Source organism: Helobdella robusta (genome assembly GCF_000326865.2).
Source record: "Helobdella robusta unplaced genomic scaffold HELROscaffold_5, whole genome shotgun sequence".
NCBI lineage: Eukaryota > Metazoa > Annelida > Clitellata > Rhynchobdellida > Glossiphoniidae > Helobdella > Helobdella robusta.
Window position 1 is genome coordinate 4,659,857 of NW_008705254.1, and position 22,299 is coordinate 4,682,155.

The 22,299-nt window shown below is 32.9% G+C and overlaps 1 protein-coding gene across 1 annotated transcript in view; it reads right to left on the reverse strand.

Moving 5' to 3' along the window:
• Window positions 1–18,347: 18,347 nt before the first annotated feature.
• Window positions 18,348–22,299, reverse strand: part of HELRODRAFT_132342 (hypothetical protein) — a gene marked incomplete at both ends in the record, with an annotated part of 20,409 nt that continues 16,457 nt past the window's right edge. Inside the window, 2 exons of the mRNA XM_009027426.1 lie at window positions 18,348–18,442; window positions 19,292–19,381. Coding sequence (XP_009025674.1) covers window positions 18,348–18,442; window positions 19,292–19,381 — 185 coding nt within the window. The remainder of the gene's footprint in view (window positions 18,443–19,291; window positions 19,382–22,299) is intronic.

The window sequence follows — 22,299 nt, forward strand, 5'->3', positions numbered from 1 at the left end:
CACATACTTACACATAAAAACAAACATACACTTACGTACATACATGTACACTCAAACACACACAGACATACAGGCATGCATACATACATACATACATATATACACATACATGCATACATATACACATATACATACATACATGCTTCACTAATCAAAACGAGATAAACTGCAGCTGATAAATGGACTAATTACATGTAACCTTCTTTCCTAATCGAAATTAATAATATCGGGTTTCCAGATATCGACGGAGAGATGTTGAATGTAGCTGGTGAGAATAGTGAAGAATGAAAGAGAATGAGTGAGGAGAAAATAGAGAAAGAGAAAAAGAAAGAGAACGATGAAAAGTAGTATGAGGAAGAACAGATTGAAATGTACAATTCCAATGTACATTGTACATGTTGTTGGTCATTTAACTTTCTCCAACCAACCTACGAAACAACATACTTACCAACCAACCAACCAACCAACCCACCATCCATCCAACCAACCAACCCACCATCCAACCAACCAACAAACCAACCAATTAACCAACCAACCAACCAACCAGCCAGCCAAACAACGAGACAACCACAAAACGAATCAACCATATGACCTAGCAAATGAGTTTATAAACAATCATTTGTTCGCAGCATCATCGTGATGTCAAAATACATAATATACATCCAAACATACAAACACACACACACACACACACACACACACACACACACACACACATGCCTGCATACATTTTAGCGTCTGTATACACAAATGCAGACATGCATTCATTGACACATACACGCACACACAAACACATGCATGCATAAGTTAACATAAACAAAAATACAAACATACAAACATTTCATCCGTGCCGCTTAATTAGGGTTCCATAAAATACTTTCGAAATGTAAATAAATTAAATTGCAAACATGAAACTAATCTGACCGTTACTTCTAAGTGCTTTCAAATAAATAAAAAGCTGAATGTATATATCTATAAGTGAGGAGGTCTTTTTATGTTTTTGTTATCATATGTTATTTATTTTATTATTATTATTATTTTCATCATCTTCATCATCATCATTAAAATCATCACTATGAGTGCCAACAACAACATCATCACCGTCATCTTCATCATCATCATTGCAATCGTTATTCTTATTCAGATTACCGTCGCCCATATTTAACTCATATTATTATTTTCGTCCCATAGTATACATATACATGTGTGTGTGTGTGTGTGTGTGTATATATATATGTGTGTGTGGTTTGTATGTAGATACATATATAAATATGAATATATAAGCATATATTTAACTTAACAATCTGTTTGCATGTCAGTAAAAATTAACATGTTTTAAATCTGTTAGACCTTACACATACGTAATAACTAAAATCACACACACACACACACACACACATACACATACACACACAAACACTTATATATATATATTATATTATATATATATATATATATATATATATATATATATATTCAGTTATATTTAAATACATTATAGTTGGGTGCTTTTTAACATATTCATATTTACACATGCCTATATTTATATTTACACACACACACACACAACACACACACGCACACACGCACACATATATATGTATATATATATATATATATATATATATATATATATATATATATATATATATATTGGATAAATTTGTATTGTATGCACATATATATACATAAATATATATGAAGTGTGAATACTATATAAGACGGGAGGGCATGTAATTGTGCTATGCCTATGTCGTTCATCAGTTGTGGTGCATGTTTCAAAGAGTTTAATTAACTTTACTATTTAATTCTGATATATTTTGGTGAATTTGGTAATAACTTTGGTAAATTTGGAATTTTTGGTAAAATAGGCGATTTTGTGAAAATTCATTTATTCACTAATCACTCACCCAATTAATTAATTAATTAATTAATTAATTATTCATCAATTACAATTAGTTTAATAATTTTAATTTAACTTATTAGGTCCCTCTCATTCATTGGATAATATTAATTAAGAGGCCGTGATGGAAGACTTTCCAATTATTTACTTAATAAATAAATTTAATTAATTAATTAACTAATAAATTAATCTTAATGGATTAAAGAATTAATTAAAAACGTTTTATTGATAAATAACAAAAATTGTTTTAATGTAGTTATTGCAGTATTAGCGATTGTAATAAAAATTTCATATATTTACGATACGACACACGTTGAAAACGAAACGAAACATTGACGAAACCTCACTGTAATATTAATGGCTTTTAAGAATTTAGTAATGCGATCGAAAGTGAAGAAATAAAAACAGTAAAGCAGCATCCACAACAACAACAACAACAACATCATCATCTTAAAAACATCAACAACAAAATTTACAACTCTCTTTTTATTTGTCGAAACAGCATTAGTCGAGTAATCACATCATAACCAGATTCATTATCACCGTTGTAAATAACAACAGCAACAACATCCACCATCACTACTACAACTACACCGAGGGCACCGATGAAGACGAAGATGACGACAACAAAGAGGATAATTATGACGTCAACGATCCAGCTGACATTCGTCATCTTATTCTTGCACACGCAAGGTTCGTGAACGCATTTTTTACGTGATACATTGTGTTGTGTTCAGCTGTTAGCCTGTATCATGTTTCTAGCTCTATTTCATTTGCGTTCACACTATTATCGATTACTTAATTTCTATTGTTTTACTCTTTTCATTCACTCTCTCTCTCTCTTGTTCTCTCTCTCTCTCACTCTTTTTCAATATTTTTGCTCTCTTTAGCCCTATCTTTCTTGTTTTCTCATTTTCTCTATTCATTCGTTTCCGATTATCTTATTATTAAAGTTAAAATTTAGCTCAGATAAAAAACTTTAAAAACAAGAGTACAAAAATTGAATTTAAAAATGAGCAGTAAAAAAAAAATCACAGACGCAAGAACGCTACATAGAACAATAAATAACTTTTGACAGAATATTTTACAGTGTGTGTGTGTGTGTGTGTGTGTGTGTGTGTGTGTGTGTGTGTGTGTGTGTGTGTGTGGCCACGGTTTTTTATTTTCCTCAACTCGGACATTTTATATTCCTTTAAACATGTACCTTTACACATGTTAAAGTGTATTTTGTATGTGTCTGTTTTTACAATTCATTGATGTCGTGCTGGTTGTAGTTGTTTTGATAATAAGAATATTAAAATAACAATAATAATAAAAATAACAATTTAAAAATTAATTTATATTTTTTTTCTCATTTTTTGGTGGTGTTTGTAAAAAACATTCCGGTGACGTTTGTTTGTCAAGTTGTTCAGCCATAAAAATAAACTTCTTTTTTTTAATCATCATTCAATGTCATCATCGCCGTCGTCATCATCAATATCATTACCATCTACATCGTCATCATCATCATCATCATCAACGACATCAGCATCATTACCATCATCATTACCATCATCATCGTCGTAACCATCTTTATTATTTTCTATATCACAATCTACTTTATCATCATCTTCATCATCGTCTTCATCATCATCATCTATATCATCATTGTCATCCCCATCATCAGCAGCAGCCAAACAAACATAAAGCCCCGTCATTAAAATGAAATCTATGTCAAACGTTATACCAGACCTGAAGTAAGGCGAACACACAACAAAATTACACACACACAAACACACACACAACACACAGTAACACACACACGTACATTCACATCATCATACACATTCATACACACATCTTTCTCTTTCTCTCACACGTAAACACACACCCATACAACATTACAAAACGATTTAACACACAAATAAATTACCCGTCTTGCAATACAACAACGACAGAATACAAAACACATAAAAAACATATGCTAGTCATTGCTGGCGTACAACAACATACACACATACACATATAAATATATGAATATAGATATACATTAGTCTATGTGTGAATGAGTGAGTTGACGTTATTCATGATGCGATCATCACTGGTGATAGTGAGGAAGATACATAACATTTAATTTTTTTTTCTTCTATTCTATATAAACAAAACTTCTGAAAGCCAAAAACACAGACTCTCCTTCTTGTAAACAATAAAAGTCTGGCTGGCTGGCTGGCTGGCTAGCTGATGTGAGGGGCTCTGCATATGTCTATCTAATCTCCCACAATTCGTTGTGTTATAATAGTGATAATAATAATAAAAATAATAATAATAATAATACTCTTGTTTATAAATCTGTAACACTAACACGCTCATACAAACACACACACACACACACATACATACACACAAACACACACACAAATTACGACTAATACACAATACTCGTTTATGTGTTTTAATACACATTCATACACACATTTATACGTATGATATGATACACGTGTATACAAATATATATATATATATATATATATATATATATATATGAGTTCATGTTTATATAGCTTATGTAAAATCACGTACATATAAATGAGCAAACATTCATACAACATATACTTACACATACATACAACAAACTTACGTACAAACATACAAACACATAAACAAACACACAAACATATTTTCTGTATAGGGCATATGACTTGTTCGTCTAAATGTCATTCAACGATTACATAAATAAACGACTAACATCACCACTACTTACTAGTTTAATTAATTGATTATACTGTACTTCTACTACTACTACTACTACTACTAATAATAATAATAGTAAAACTATAATAATAATAACAATTGCAAACGTGTTTGTAACATCCTAGTATATGAAACTTTTAAAAAATTATTTTTAAAATTATGATGGTGATGATGATGATGAAATGATGGTGATGATGATGAAGAAGATGAAATGATGGTGATGATGATGAAATGATGATGAGATGACGATGATGATGATGACGATGGTACAATGAAAGAAATGACTATAAACGTTATTGTTAAAATCATAAACGCAGTCGTAAACCTCACAACATGAATTTGAAACATCAACAACTATAACTATTACTACTGTTACTACTACTACTACTACTACTACTACTACTACTACTACTACTACTACTACTACAACTACAACTATTACTACTAATACTACTATAACAACTACTACTTCTACTACTTTTACTAGTGATGGTGTTACTATTACTAATACTACAATGCTGAAGATGACAATGATGATGGTGATAAGACCGATGACGATGAAGATGATGAAGATGATGATAATGAAAATTCCCCCACTCCTACTGATTTTGAAAAATTACTAAAAATGTGTTTTCTTCTTCTACCCATACGTCCCACTGTTTCTATTCCGTATAACTTCTGCCAAAACATTCAGACATGGTGAGCCGCTTGTTAACAAATACTGAACACGAACAACAAACAACAACATCTTGTTAGTTAGTTTTCCGAAAAAAAATTTTTTTTTTGGAATAATTGGCTTCTAAAATTAAATGCAGGTCAAACTATCGTCGGGGTATTCAAAAAAACTTGTTTTTTCTTTTATTCTCTTCTTCTCTCTCTCTCTTTCTCCCTCTTTCTCTCTATATATATGTATATGAGAGAGAGAGAGAGAAAGAGAAAATGAGAATGCAATAGAAAGAAAGAGAGTGAAAAAAAGATAAAATGAAAAAAATGAGAGAGAGAGAGAGAGAGAGAGAGAGAGAGAGAGAGAGGACGTCGCGTCTGTTAACATATAATAATAAAGATAAATTTAACAGTTTTGTTGCGATGTTGATGATGAGAGAGATAGGAGAGAAAAAATATAGGAAGAGAGAGATAAAGGAAGAGGAATGGGAAGACAGATCTAAAAGTGAGAGGAGGAGGAGTCATTGGAGTCTTTGTTTATTGATATCCAATATCAACATCGTGTCACAATGACGATGTCTGAAGAAAATATACAATTGTATCTTGAATTTTGAGGTCGGTGATGATGACGATGACGACGATGTTTGTGTTGTTGATGATGATGATAAAGATAATGATATAGATCATGATGATGATATAATATGGTATCATGGATACATATAAATCACATATCAATCATTTCTATTCAGTCAAACACTTGCAAGAACTCACTCATCAATGGTAATATATATGCCATCACCTTCGTTTGTTTGTGTTTGTGTGAGCGTATATGTATGTATTTGCCTGTATGTATGTGTTTGTTTGTGTGAATGTATATATATATGTATGTATGTATGTTTATGTTTGTGTACGTATGTATATATGTATGTATATGTTTGTGTATGTACGCCTTGCCTGTTTAAATGTTGCAGTTTTTTATTTTATAGATACAATGTGTTTATGTGATTTCCGTGCATGTGAAATAAAAATATGGAAATACGTAGCAACATTGACCTGAACATACACACATACATACACACACACGCACACACACACACACACACGCACATACATACCTACATACATACATAAATGGCTATTGTATATGTGTATTAACTGCGCGTATTGTGTTGTTGTATATTAAGTGTATGTGTGTGTGTGTGTGTGTGTGTGTGTGTGTGTGTGTGTGTGTGTGTGTGTGTGTATTTATTTATTGTAAGCTGAATGAACGTGAATACTGACTGACTGGCTGACCGAGATTAATTGTTGGCACTCGAAATTTTGAAGATTTTCATTATCATTCCTCTCTCTCTATCTTTTTAGTTTTTTCTTCCTTTCCCTCTTTCTCCCTCTCTCTCTCTCTTTCTCCCTCTTTCCTCTTATGTGCAAATATGTGTGATAATGATAACATTGTAAATAAGTGAAAGAGTGAATGAGCCTTATAAATGGAAGAATGTGTGAATGTGTAATTGTATAGAATCAAATCGAAAGATAGAAAGAACGCATGAATGTGTACCGATGAAATTACGCTAGGTTAGATTGAAATAAAGTGATTGAGTGAGTGATATTAGGTTATCATTTGAATGAACAATAAACGAATAAATGGATAAATGAATGAATGAATGCATGAACGATCGAACAAATAAATGGATGAATGAATGACTAAATGAATGAATAAATGAATGAACGAACGAACAAACAAGCAAATGAATGCTATCTCAGAATCGATTATAAAGAGAAATATAAACTTTATACATAATCTCCACTATACTACTAACCGTTTGATGATGGTAATCGCTTTATCACCCTATGTTAATCCTTTTGCCATATTAATCCGATATGCCTGTCTGTCTGGTGCGTAAGGATAAGACCATTGCTCTACCGTTAAACTTAAACGTGAGTTGCTATCTTCATTGTTGCTGTTTTTATGATTATAACAACAGTTATTTTTATTATTGTTATTATTACTCTTATTTGGTTCTCCATTTCTTCAAATAGTTGGATGGATGATTGGGTAGATGATTGGATGAATGAATGAGTGAACACAAACACACACACTAATGTTCACACGCATACACTCGTACACACCACAAGCAAATGTTAGCACACATACACGCACACAAACTCACAATTGACCTTAACCTTTGGTCATCTTGTATTGTCACGCTTCACTGACCAAAGACCCAACCCACCGTGGTCATTTGGCCGGAAGTAATGTGGGCTCTATGTTATGTGTGTGCGTGTGTGTGTGTGTGTGTGTGTGGGTGAGTATGTGTTTGTGGATAAGTATATGCTTGTGTGCGTGTGTGTGCTGTTGTTTATGTGTTTCTTTGTAATTTACATATTATGCCAGTTATTTTTGGTGTGTGTGTGTGTTTATGATGTGTGTTTGTGAGTTTCGTAGGTTTTGCATTGAATTATGCGTCGTGGGCAGAGTTTGTTTGTTGGTTAACTTATATTTCAAGTTGTTCGTTCGTTCGCCGTTCGATTGTTACTTCTGTTTGTTCAGCCTTGTTTGTCCTATCCTTCGATATGCCCGTTTGTTTATCAACCCACATCTCAGGTCAGCACCTTTCTGTTGTTTTTTTTTATGTTTTAGGATTCTTTTGTTGGTGTGCTTTAATGGTCTAGTAGTTGTTGTTGCTGGGACTGTTGTTATTTTGTCGTTGTAGCAGTAGTAGTAGTAGTAGTAGTTGTTGTTGTTGTTGTGTTTCTCTGCGTTGTTTCAATTGTGGATGTGATGTTGTATATCTCTAGGTTAAATTTGGGCCGTGCGTTGAAAATAAAAAATCATCCAAGATAAAAATGTCCAACGGAATGAATGATTGAATGAATGAGTAAACAAACAAATGACCGAACGAACGAACGAGCGAACTCAACTAAAAAAAACTACCAAACTAACGAATCCAACCAGCAAGACGAATGATTACCGCGATCAATAATGAAGGAATGCACTAATCCCAAAACGAAAGAGTGACGGAACTGACAAAATAAATGAATAAACAAACAAGCAAGCAAACAAACCAGCAAGCAAACATAAACAAAAAAAATAAACAACAGATACATGTGGGCACTATTTAAAAACACATTTTACGCCACCTGTCGCCGAAATAATTTTTCAACCATAAAAGAAAAACAAGTTTTTACTACTGCTGCAGCTGCTGCTGCTACTACTACTACCACTAACAATAAAATAATAAAAAAAATATAATAATAATAATAATAATAATAATAATGATTGTAGAGCTCCGGGGCTTATTTGAAATAATTTGTCTCAATATAATTGGACAGCACCGCATCTTGAGAAGAAGTGAAGTGCTGGGCGATAATAAAAAATGGGGGTAGTTGTGGTTGTAGTAGTTGTAGTAACCGTGGTAGCTGTACTATTATTTTTATTATTGTTATTAGTAGTAGTTGTTGTGGTATTAATAGTAGTAGTAGTGGTAGTATTAGTAGTAGCAGCAGTAATAGTAGTAGAGTTAGCAGTAGTAGTAGTGGCAGCAGTAATAGCAGTTTTAGTAGTAGTAGCAGTAATTTTTTGGTATTAGGCTGCTTACAAGTATTATTTAATCAAAAAGATCAATATATAATTAACGAATATAGTAATAATAATAACAATACTACTACCACTACTACTACTACTACTAATGCTAATACTACTACTACTACTACTACTACAAATAATAATAATAATAATAGAGACAGTAATAATACAGACGAAAACATGCAAATCAGACATATTCATTCACTTCTGATATGATTGAAGGCAGCTGTACTAAGAAAGCTGCAGTGAGTTAATTGATTTTTAATTTCTTTTAATGTGTGTGTCTGTGTACGTTTTTGTGTCTGTGTGTGTGTGTGTGTGTGTGTGTGTGTGTGTGTGTGTTAACTTATTAAGATAATAATTACTACAAAAGAAAAAATGTGAACTAGAATTTTGCGAGAGTCTGGTTTGTCACATCGCCAATTAGAAACGTAATTCTGTTGTCGTCGTTCGGCTAGTTCATCATTAAAATGTACCCATCTGGTATAATTGCTTGTTGATGTTTGTTTGTCTACATGAATAACGATGATGATGATTTTTTAATGATGATAATTGTGACCATCATCATCTTGACTATCTTCATTCATTGCCGTCTTCGTCATCATTATCACCATGTTATGATGATGATCATCATCATTTTGACCGTCATCGTCGTCATCATCGTTATTATCATTATGTTAACGTGCACCTGGAATCTTCCATGCGTGTAATGTTATGATGAAGATAAATGTCCTTGCCACGAGATGTATTTTTCTCCTTGAATGACGTCATCCTCATCGTCGTCGTCATCATCTTCATTCTCTTCTTCATTATCATCATCTTCTTCCTCTTTATCACCAACATCATTATGTACAACAAACAATATGGGTCTAAAACAAACAAACAAACATAGACATAAAATAACAAAGTAAACAAATTAAATATTTACCATAGACATTAAATTACTTCCTCGACTCCGCAGAGAGCAAAGAATCAAAAGATTTTCTGGCAGCCATTACCATTACTATCTGCTGCAAACTACTAATTTGTCTCTCTGTATACAAAGAACAATAAACGAAGGATAATTATTTTTCTTTGTTCGTACGCCTGGCTAGCTTTGCTGTGTACGTTTTGTCAATCCAGTGGTTATTGCTGTTGCTTGGTTTTGTTTAATCGTTTAATTTATTTGTAGTTTTTTGTTTCTTTTGTTTTTGTTGTTGTTGTTATTGTTGTTGTTGTTATTGATGTTGGAAACATGAATGTGACCGAAATTGATGTTTTGTTGTTAATATTATTACTGTTTCGTTGACGTTGTTGTTGTTGTTGTTGGCTGACTGTCCCATTGATGTTGTTTGTTGCTTGTTGAATGTGTCCGACTACTACACACAAACGAATACAACGATGATGAAGATCGTAGATGATGACGGCGGTAGTGATCTTGAAGAAGAAGAAGAAAAAGAAGAAGAAGAAAAAGAAAAGGAAAAAGAAAAAGAAAAAGAAGAAGAAGAAGAAGAAGAAGAAGAAGAAGAAAAGAACAAGAACAAGAAGAATAAGAACAAGAAGAACAAGAAGAAAAGGAAGATGACGTTAATGATGGTATTAATAATTTCCTTAATGTTTTCGCGACGAAAACGATACTTTAAAAAACTACGATGCATATTGTATGTACGTTGCATATTGCTTATTTTGTCGAGATGGTGGTGGTGTATAATTGCGCGCTAATCTCTGGGCTTCCATGTTTTTGTATCTGCATTAGGTATACAAATGTTTATACATATATGACTGTACAGTTGTTTTGTGTATATGTATGCAAATAGTTGTATATATAAATGATTGTGTATAGGCTTGTATGTCTGTCCGTGTGTTGCATGTATTAATAATTATATGTTTGTACGATCATTATTAGTGTATCTTGTAATGTCTGTTTGTGTGTGTGTGTCGATGTATGTGTTTTTGTGTGTGTGTGTATCTAGTATGTTTGTGTATGTGGGAGGTGTGTATGGGTGACTTGTTGCTTTCCTAGTTTCATTTGTAGTTGTTTTAGTTGTGATGTTGTTTGTTTGTTAGCGCCTTTTAATACACTAAATAATTTTTATTTTTTTAAATGTTAAAATACTTTTATGTAATAATTGATTATAGTACTGTTAAATAATTGTAGTTATACTGAATACCCTAGTGAGGAAAGTAATTGTTGCAAGTAATTGCAACAGCTGGGTTAATAGCATTAATTGCTAGTTGTAATTGTTGTAGGAGTTGTTGTTGATGGTGTTGTTGTTGTTGTTGTTGTTGATGATGATGTTTTTTTTAGTTGCGGTTGTAGTTGCGGTTGTAGTTGCGTCAACCGTTGTATCAACAACGCGCTCTTATCGAATTACGTACGAAACAACAATGCAAAACAAAACAGCAGATGACGACAAAGGAATTGAAGCTGTGCGTAAAAGCCTTTCTAGGAATTAATAATGATGATGATGGTGGTGGTGATGATGATGGGAGAGGTGACGGCTAAATAATGATTTCTATCAGCTAAAAAATATGAACGCAGATGGTAAGTCCAGGATGAATGAAACAATGGATGGATGGTAAGTAGATGGATGGATGCATGAGTGGATAAATGAATGAATGAATGAATGAATGAACAAACGAACGAACGAATGGATGAATGAATGAATATATAATCTAGTAAATGAATGATTGAATAATCAGACGGCTGAATGAACATATAAACGAATGAACGAGCGAACGAAAGAACAAACGAGCAAGTGGAAAACAAGACTGATGAATGAACAAATGAAAGAATGATATGGAATTGTTGACGATTAAATGGATACGCACCGATTGAAAGATGGAACGCCAAATAAATAAACGGATGAATAACGATTATGACGTCATCACTTCAGACGATAAAAAATGGAAACGTCACCGCCAGCCGTATTTGAGATGGTGAGAAGAAGGTTAATGTAAATAAAAGAAATAAGTCAAACGTAAGGAAGAGTAAGAGAGAGAGAGAGGGAGAGAGAGAAAAAAGGAGAGAGAGAGAAAGAGGAAGAAAGTGAGAAAATGGGAGAGTCAAAAAGATTGAAGTATAAATATAAATGAAAAAAAAATTAAAATAGGACCGATAAAAAATGAAAAATAAAAATTGATGAAAAATTTTTAAAAGACGATAGAGAGAGAGAGAGAGAGAGAGAGAGATAGAGAGAGAGAATGAAGGAGAGAGGAAGAATTACAATTTTTTCATGATAAGCATTCATTTGGCGATGAAATAAGACACTCAGAGGGAATTTAAAAGCGTAAAAGCAGTGTTTTAGTTATAAAAACTGGAAGTAATGGCACTTCTAGTCACAGTAATAATTCTAGTATTAGTAACACTTGTAGTAGTAATAGGTGGCAGCAGCAGTAGTAGTAGTAGTAGCGGTAGTAGTAGTGGTAGTAGTTGCAGGAAGTGTGTAATGCAATGTAAGTGGTATAGCGAAGGAGTGCGAATCGTTAAGTCCATTGTCGGATATATTAGATGGCTTTGTGTTGCTTTGCGTCGCGCGCGTGTGGCGTGTGTATGACGTGTGGCGTGTGTCGTCGTGTGGCTTGCCTGTTGTGTGTTTTGTCGTTATATTGTTTGCAATGTTGTTGTGATGTTATATTGATATTCTATCATTTGTGTAGAACCATCTCTCACGTGTCGTATCTAGTGGTATCTAGTGGTATTAAGTGTTTCTTGTATCGCGATGATGATGATGAAGTGATAATAATGATCTAGATAACGATGATTTTAGTGATAATGATGATAACGATGATGATGATGATATTAGCAAGGGTAATGATGATGATAATGATGATGATGCCGATGGTGATGATGATGGTGATGATGATGATGATTTTAATGGTGATGATGATGGTGATGATGATGATGATTTTAATGGTGATGATGATGATAATGATGTTGATGGCGACAAAATGAGGGTAATTATGGAGTAAAAAAATTTCGTTCACTTTTTATAAGAAAATAAGAAATAATGATGACCGGTTGCGTGTTTGGAATGTCAAAGGTGATGGTGATGATGATAATGACGACGATGTTGTTGGTGATGATGCTGATGACGATGATGATTACGATGATGATAAACGCTATTTAAATGATGATGATGATATAAAAGTTAGCTACGATGCATATGATTCATCAGGTGGTGTTTGATAAAATTTAAACGAAAGTATGATGAAGATGATGATGTTGATGACGAAGAAGATGATGGTGATGATGACGAAGAAGATGATCAATGGTGAAATGTTTTTGCATTGCTTGGCATAACAAAAGTTCGTGTCTGGCTGGTGACAGTGAAGTAAAATAATATAAGCCAACGTTTAATGACGACCGTGATTTATTTCATTTGTGATAATGATGATGATGATGATGATGATGGAGATGATAAAAGGTAGAATAGGGTGGTAGAGATGCTGATGAGGAAGGTGAGAGGATGATGATTATGGTGATAATGATGATGATGATGATGACAACATTACGGCACTCCAACAAATTCATTCGTAACTCTAATGGTAACCACAATGACGACGACGAACACACACACACACACACGCACACACGCACATGGTAGAGACGTCAAACAACATCACATAACTATCACAGAACAGGATAACATTCAACGGAGACACGTGTGAACGAAAACAAGTCACCCACCATTATTAATAAGTAACACATAACATTTGGCACATTAAAATACTCGCTCGCACCTGTCAATATTAATTTAATATAAACATTAAAAGTGCAAAAAGATTAAATTAGAACTATAGCACTCTATATAGATACACGTGTACTTAAACTAGGTACAAACATTGTATATATATATATATATATATACAATATATATATATATTCATACATAGTACACATATCTAGATGGATACAAATGTATAATCTTATCCATTAACCTATATCCGCTTGTACTGTACAACGAGGCATAACATGACCTTGCATATTAATTAGGTGAAGGTCAGTTTGTGTTGTACACTAAGTTGTACACTATGCTAGTTGTGCATGTTTTTATGTGTGAATATGTATGTATGTATGTATGTATAGTTTCATGTATGCAATGTGTGTATGTATGTATGTATGCATGCATTGATTTATAATAACGCAAATAGTAGAAACACATTTATACAGGAAAATAAGAGCAGAGGAGTTTATGAACATATCTCTGTTTGTGTTTGTTTGTGTGTGTGTTTATGTATGTATTTAAATACATTTGTATAGATGTGTGTGTAATTATGTATATGCACGTGTATGTGTGTGTATATTTATGTATGTGTATATGTGTGTGTGTATTTGTGTATGTGTATGTGATAGTTGTTTGATCGCGTGTATGAATACGCTCATTTATTGTGACTACCCGCTGAGTTCATATGTTATTCATGATAATGACGACGATGATGATGACGATGATGACGATAATTATGATGATGATGATGATGATGACGACGATGATGATGACGATGATGACGATAATTATGATGAAGTCTGGACCAGACTTGTACTTTCTGATGTTTATTATTATTACGATAATATTATGATGATATAATTATTATTAATTCACTTTATTTTAATTACGATTGTGATGATAATGATTGCATGTAGTGACAGTGATGATGATGATGATATTTAAAATGACATTGAAGTTTTTTGATTTAGTTGGTGCGAGTATGTCTTGTCGGTAAATCACAATTGTCATCAATCTTTATATATCATCACATTTTCGAGTTTGCCCTTGCATTATTAAGAGTATCATAACTAACTATCATCATCGTCATCACAACATCATCACATCATTATCATTTATCATCATCGTCGTTGTCTTCATCTTCATCATCATCATTGGCTTTATCATCTTCGTCATCATCATCGTCGTCATTATCACTATTATTATCATCATTATTTTCATCGTCGTCTTCGTCATCATCGTCTTCATCGTCGTCATCATCAGTGTCGTTATCTGGCAGTTAACAACAGAATTTTAAAATATTTCCTGCTAGCTATTATTCACCACGATCAAAATAATCACTTCATCATCGTCGTCGTCCTCTTCTTCCTCTTCATCGTCATCATCATTTTCATCGTCGTCGTCATCATCATCACAGCTTTCTTGTTTTCTAGTCACACGCTAACATCATTACTACCTCCAACAAATGATACCTAATAGTTGTTGACGATGACGTGTTTACGACTGCCACGATGACGTCATATTCATGCTGCTGCTGCTGCTAATGATGATGATGACGACGGTGACGACGACGATGATGATGATAATGGTGATGATACACAAAACGATGATGACGATGATGATATTAATTATGACGATGGTGTTAACAGAACAATGTTTTCAACAGTTAAGGTATCGAAACCGGAATATGTACATGGAGGTTGTTTTTGCTGTGACGATGATGATGATGATGATGATGGTGATGGTGGTGATGAAATGATGATGAAAACAATATAACGATGGTGTAGGCAATGGCATTGACATCCTGGTAATATAACGCCTCGTAACCTGTTCATCAATTTATCAGTAACAATATTTCTACGATCCCATATAATCTGCAATTATTCATTTATTCGTTCGTTTGTTCATTCGTTCGTTCATTCATTCATTCGTTCATTCATTTATTTGTTCATTCATTCATTCGTTAATTTGTTTGTTCATTCATCCATTCATTCGTTCATTTATTCATCTATTAATTCGCTCTTTCCTTCAATCCATCATTTCGTCGTTTCGGTTACGTTAGGTTTGCAATTGCTGCTAATATCAAATTACGCTATTAATTTTTATGCTAATATGCCACATTTTCACGCCTTTCCATATCTCTCTCTCTCTCTCCCTCTCTCTTTTTTTATCTCGTTTTGTATTTCTTTCCCTCTTTCTTTCTCTTTCTTTCGTTTTTTCTTTCTTTTTCTCTGTTCGAAAATGTCTTTTTGCTTATTTCCTAATTTCATTTTTTCATTTTAGGTTTCTTTTCCATGGTTTTTTCAATATGACAATATATTTTACTTTGTGAAACGAATGTGCGATAATACGTGAGTGGCTTACGTGCTACTTCAACACATGTGCGTGTGTGTGTGCGTGTGTGTGTGCGCGTGTGTGAGCGTGTGTGTACGTGCGTGTTTAAATGATACGTGTTTAGGCAGTTAACATGCTAATTATGAGCTCTCACACTTCACACATTCACGACTGACTGATTGAATAATTGTTTCTTGTAAAGGTATGTGTGCGTGTGCGTATGCGTGCGTGTTTCATTTTGTCTCTGAAGACAACAAATTCGTATTAATGTATTTAATGATTTATTAATACATTTATTTAACTATTTTATTTATATAATAATGTTTTCAAATCAATCATCTTTTAAATAACAGCCCGTGTGTATGTCAATCGCTGCATATCACCGAAATATACTTGCCATGGTCAGAACTCCACTCTTTTAGCAATCCCGTATAAAATATTTGGCGTGAAATCTTTCTTATTTGTGCACATTTTTATAAGCATTTCTCAGTTTATATGCATAATTAGTTAGCACCGATAGGCTGCTGGTAACACTACAACACGTTCTGAAGAAAATATTTGTATTTTTTTCTAACGTATTATGTAGTTTTTGGGCACATTAACACGCATACAATTAAACATACATGCATAAACGAAATCGAGTATACAAACCTACATATACAAATTTTTACATCTGTTTAAGCAAACACACACATACACACACACACACACGCACACACACATGTACAGGCATACAAACGAAACGTACATTAATTAATTTATTTATTCATACGGCGTATAGTACACGTTGAAATCCTTAATGGATGTGCTAATGTATAAATTATTTGTACACGTGTTCCGTGTACGCGCAAAATGGGATGTGGTCAACCAGTTGAAAAAGACGTACGTTATCATTTCATCATCGTCATCGTCTTTATCTTTATCATCATCGTGAGAGATTTTGATTATCATCATCTACTACATCATCATCTTCATCACTATCGTTCGTTTCAGTTAGTTTCATATTTTGCTTGGCGATGGTTGTTGGAAGGATCTGAAACACAAATTTGACGCGCCATCATTATCACTATCTTTTCATCATCATCGTCATCATAATCATCATCGTCATCATAATCATCATCTTTTTCTTCTTCCTCCTCCTTTTCTTCATCTTCATCTCCATCATCTTCATCGTCATTCTTCCATCATTCCGAAGCGTGACTGACCGTGAATTGAACGATAAAGGCAGCGAAAAAGAAATAGGCATCATTAACAATAATAACGACAATAATAACAACAACAACAATAATGACAATAATAAAAGCAAAAGAATCAGCACAACAATACCAACACCAAAGCTATCACAGCTACTAATAACAATAATAGCAACAACGACAACAACAATATAAATAATAGTAATAACAACAACAATATTAATAATGATAATAATAAAAACAATAGCAATAACAAAAAAGATTAATAGCAATGCAAGATAAACACGAAAGTTCAATAAAAAAGAGATGACGCATTTTTTTGTTTGCCAACGCCAAACAGCCAAACTGAAAGCGAGAGAAAGAGAGAGAGAGAGAGAGAGAGAGAGAGAGAGAGAGAGAGAAAGAGAGTACCGGAAATACAATATACAATGTGCTATTTTAAGATACTACAAACAATGCACATACATGTTAGCAGATATTATTGTATATTAATACTATATTTATTCAATGGAAGTACCGAATACAATACAAGATCATCTTTTGTGTTATATACAATCTTGTATTTTTAACACAAATACGAAATACCATACAACATGCATGTATGCAAATGTTTCCTAATAATAACACAAAACTGTAATTATTTTTAAATACAAAATACAATACACACACGCACGCACACACACACACACACACACATATATATATATATATAAATTAATCTTTATCATTGTATATACAAAGTATACAATGATTCAAATAGCATACAAAATATACAGATATCTAATGGAAAATATACTAACGAATTCGCGAATGAAATATCTTATCAATAAATCATTCGCAATTACAATACAATACACAATTATAATACAAAATAGCATCCACTCATCAAAGGATATATATAAATCATGGAATACAATTATAACAATCAAAGACATTTAACCTTTAATTATCACGTACGTACGATGTGTGTGTGTGTGTATTGTACTGTGCGTATTGGCGGATTGTATATATCTACATACTATGTATACATGTACGCAAGCGTGTATACGTAGATACTTGTTGGTATGTGTATTTCAAAATTATCATACACATTTGCTTCAATTTACATATTATACAATTCGAATAGATACAAAATATATTGACGTACACATACACATACACTTATACACCTTGCATACATGTGTATATGTATATATATATGTATAAATGTGTGTGTGTATGGTGTGTGTGTGGTGTGTGTGTGTGTATACTATACATGTATATACACACACACACACACACACACACACACACACACACATACATGCACACGCACTCACATAGACACGTACTTTACAAAGTCAGACATGTACAAAATTTCCACACAACAAACCGTAAAATGAATGAATGGGACACAATAAAACCCAGCAAAACACACAACAACACATCGAAATACACAAACTACAACATCATAAATTACAATTAACGAGCATCTCGTCGGGAGAAAACATCATAAGAACAACTACACACTACTAATTAATTGTCTTTCATGCTGAACACCCCTTTCTTTCTTTATGGTATCTTCTTATCAATTGGATCAGTCCGACATAATAATAAAAGCAAATACTGCTACTACTACTACTGCTACTACTACTACTACTACTACTACTACTACTACTACTACTACTACTACTACTACTACTACTACTACTACTACTGCTACTATTAATACTGCTACTACTAATTCTCAACTACTACTACCATTACTACTGCTACAGCTAATATGGCTGCTGCTATTGCTGCTACTACTACTACTACTACTACTTCTACTATTACTTCTACTACTGCTACTACTACTACTACTACTACTACCTATTACTACTACTTACTATTACTACTACTACTACTACTGCTGCTGCTGCTACTTCTACTTCTACTAATACTACTGCTACTACTACTTTAAAAAAATGAAAATAATAATTGTAATTATGAAAAACAAGACAAACAACAATAATCTCCATTATCTGTTTTTAAAGGTGAATGTCTCGAGATGATAAGGATGATGACTTTTGATTAGTGTAATGAGGATGGTGATGGCGATGATGTAAACATACACAAACATACATAAACACACTTTAAATTGCACGAACACATACATACAAACGTACGTTATCGTATACAAATGCATACATAAACATACATAGACATACATAAACATACATACACATAAATAAACATACGTACATACATAGACATACATACATACATATACATAAACATACGTACATACCTATACATATACCTACATGAACATATATAAACATACATAAACACACATACACATACATAAACATACACAAACATTCACAGACATTCATATACACACACACACACACACATATATATAATATAGATATACATATATATACAAACATAAACACACATAAACATGCAAATTCTTTCAGTTAAACAAATACGATTGCACCATGTTAACGTATGATGATGACTGGTCTGATAACTGGATGATAAACTAGCGTCCATTTGAATTCAGAAATCAAATTTCATTCCGTTCTGATGGTAACGATAATAATAATGGTAAAAGTGATGATGATTAGAATGATTAAGACGGTGATTAGGATGATGATTAGAATTAGATTAAGACGGTGATTAGGATGATGATTAGAATTAGATTAAGACGGTGATTAGGATGATGATTTTGTAGATTAAGGTGGTTAAGAAGAAAAAATGATGAAGAAGAAGAAGAAGAAGATGTTGGTGGATGGTGATAATGGTTAACACAAATGATAATTAACGACGATATTGACGATGATAATATTAATTATAACAATAATATTCATGATAATAATTATTATATTTATTTGAATTCAGAAATCAAATTTCATTCCGTTCTGATGGTAACGATAATAATAATGGTAAAAGTGATGATGATTAGAATGATTAAGACGGTGATTAGGATGATGATTAGAATTAGATTAAGACGGTGATTAGGATGATGATTAGAATTAGATTAAGACGGTGATTAGGATGATGATTTTGTAGATTAAGGTGGTTAAGAAGAAAAAATGATGAAGAAGAAGAAGAAGAAGATGTTGGTGGATGGTGATAATGGTTAACACAAATGATAATTAACGACGATATTGACGATGATAATATTAATTATAACAATAATATTCATGATAATAATTATTATATTTATAATTATGATAGCGAAAAAGATGGTGATGATGATATCTGTGAAAATATTTCTGAAATATTTTTTTCTCCAAGGCATACTTTCAATGCAGGTCATCATAAAATAAACACCAGTTTTGATTTTGCTGGCTGGTTTGTACGAGTGAGTGTGTGTGTTTCTGTGTTTGTGTTTGTGTGTGTGCGTATGTAATACGTTTATATGTTTGTATGTGTTTGAAGGCAAACATATCAGTATTTGAATCAAAGTTTGTATGTGTGAATGTATGTGTGTGTGCGTGTTTGTGTATGTGTGTGAATGTAAGTATGTGTACATTTTTCATTTATAACTAACACTTTTTTGTAAACTTATCTTTGTAAATATGCACATTTTTCATGATTCAATTTTTTGTGTCTACAGTTTATATTAATAAACTGATTGGTATGCGTAGAGAAAATGAATGGGTAAATGGATGAATGGATGGATTAATGGATGGATAAATAGATGGATAGATGGATGAATGGATGGATGGATGGATGGATGTATGGTTAGATGAGTAAATAAAAGTTGTTAGTATGAAATAAAAATAAAAGAATGAATGATGGACTGATGAAAAAGTATTCTGTAAACATCGTTATCTACCTGTTGATCGCACTTCTGCATGTTCTAATAATAAATAACAACCCATTACACGGCGTGTGTGTTGTGTGTGCGTGTGTGTTGTGTGTGTGTATTCGTTCCTATGTTGTATGTGTGAGAGTGTGTGCGTGTGTGTGTGCTCCCTTAGCTCTTCTTATCATCTTTTCAATTTTTAATCTTGTCGGCTTGTTTGCACATATGCTAAGGTTGCTTGTTTGTTTTGGTATTTTTCGTATGTGTGTGTGTGTGTGTGGTGTCTGTGTGTATCCGTGCGTGTGTCTGTGTGTGTTTGTCTCTCTCTCTATCTATCTTTCAGTCTGTGTGTCTATGTCTGTGTGTTTGTGTCTATGTCTGTCTGTGTGTGTGTCTGTGTGTTTGGAATTTGCATGAATTTATGTGGTATTTTCAAAATACATACAAAAGTTAGTGTACGTGAAATATGTGCAAACTTTATATGTGTCGTTTTTATTTGTTTGTTGAAAATCCCGACTGTGTTGGACTGATGTAGATGATGTAGATGATCATGATGATATGGAGGATGATAACGATAATGAGAAAGAGTTAAAAAGAAAAGGAAAAGAGAGAAAGAGCGAAAGAGAAAGAAAGAAAGAGAGAAAGAGAGAAAGCGAGTGAGAGAGAGAGAGAGAGAGAGATATTTTATATTGTTATCTTTTGTTTTATAAAACAAATGTCTTAAATTTTTTCTGAACCGAAGTGTTGATTGTTTCAATCAGCGGAATGAAAACGATGAATGACTATGGAGGTTAACCGGTTGATAAGTTGATTGATTGGTTGGTTGGTTGGTTGTTTGAAAAGTTGAGTGATTGGTTGGTTAGTTGGTTGGTTGAAAAGTTGATTGATTGGTTGGTTGGTTGAAAAGTTGAATGTTTGGTTGGTTGGTTAAAAAATTTATTAATTAGTTGAATGTTTGGTTGGTTGGTTAAAAAATTGATTGATTAGTTGATTGATTGGTTGGTTGGATGGTTGTTTGACTAAGTGGTTAGTTAGTTGTTTGGCTGGTTGGTCAATCAGTCATCAAGTTTCACTAGTCTGACGACTGATTGATTGATTGGTTAAAATTACACAAATTCTTTATACTTGGGTTGTTTGATTGATTGACCGGTTGGTTGATTGATTTGATTTCTGGTCGATTGTTTGATTGTTTGATTAATTGTTACATTAGTTGATTGAACCATCGGCCATAAAATGTTGTTGGTAGGTGATTGGATGGTGCCAAATGGATTAACCTTTCATCTCATTTGGTGAAGGACAGAAGGGATGGATGGATCAAATCAGAAGATGAAATGCATGAAAGGATAGATAAATAAATGAATAAATTAACGAGTGAGTGAATGAATAAGTTAGTAGTTGAATGAAAG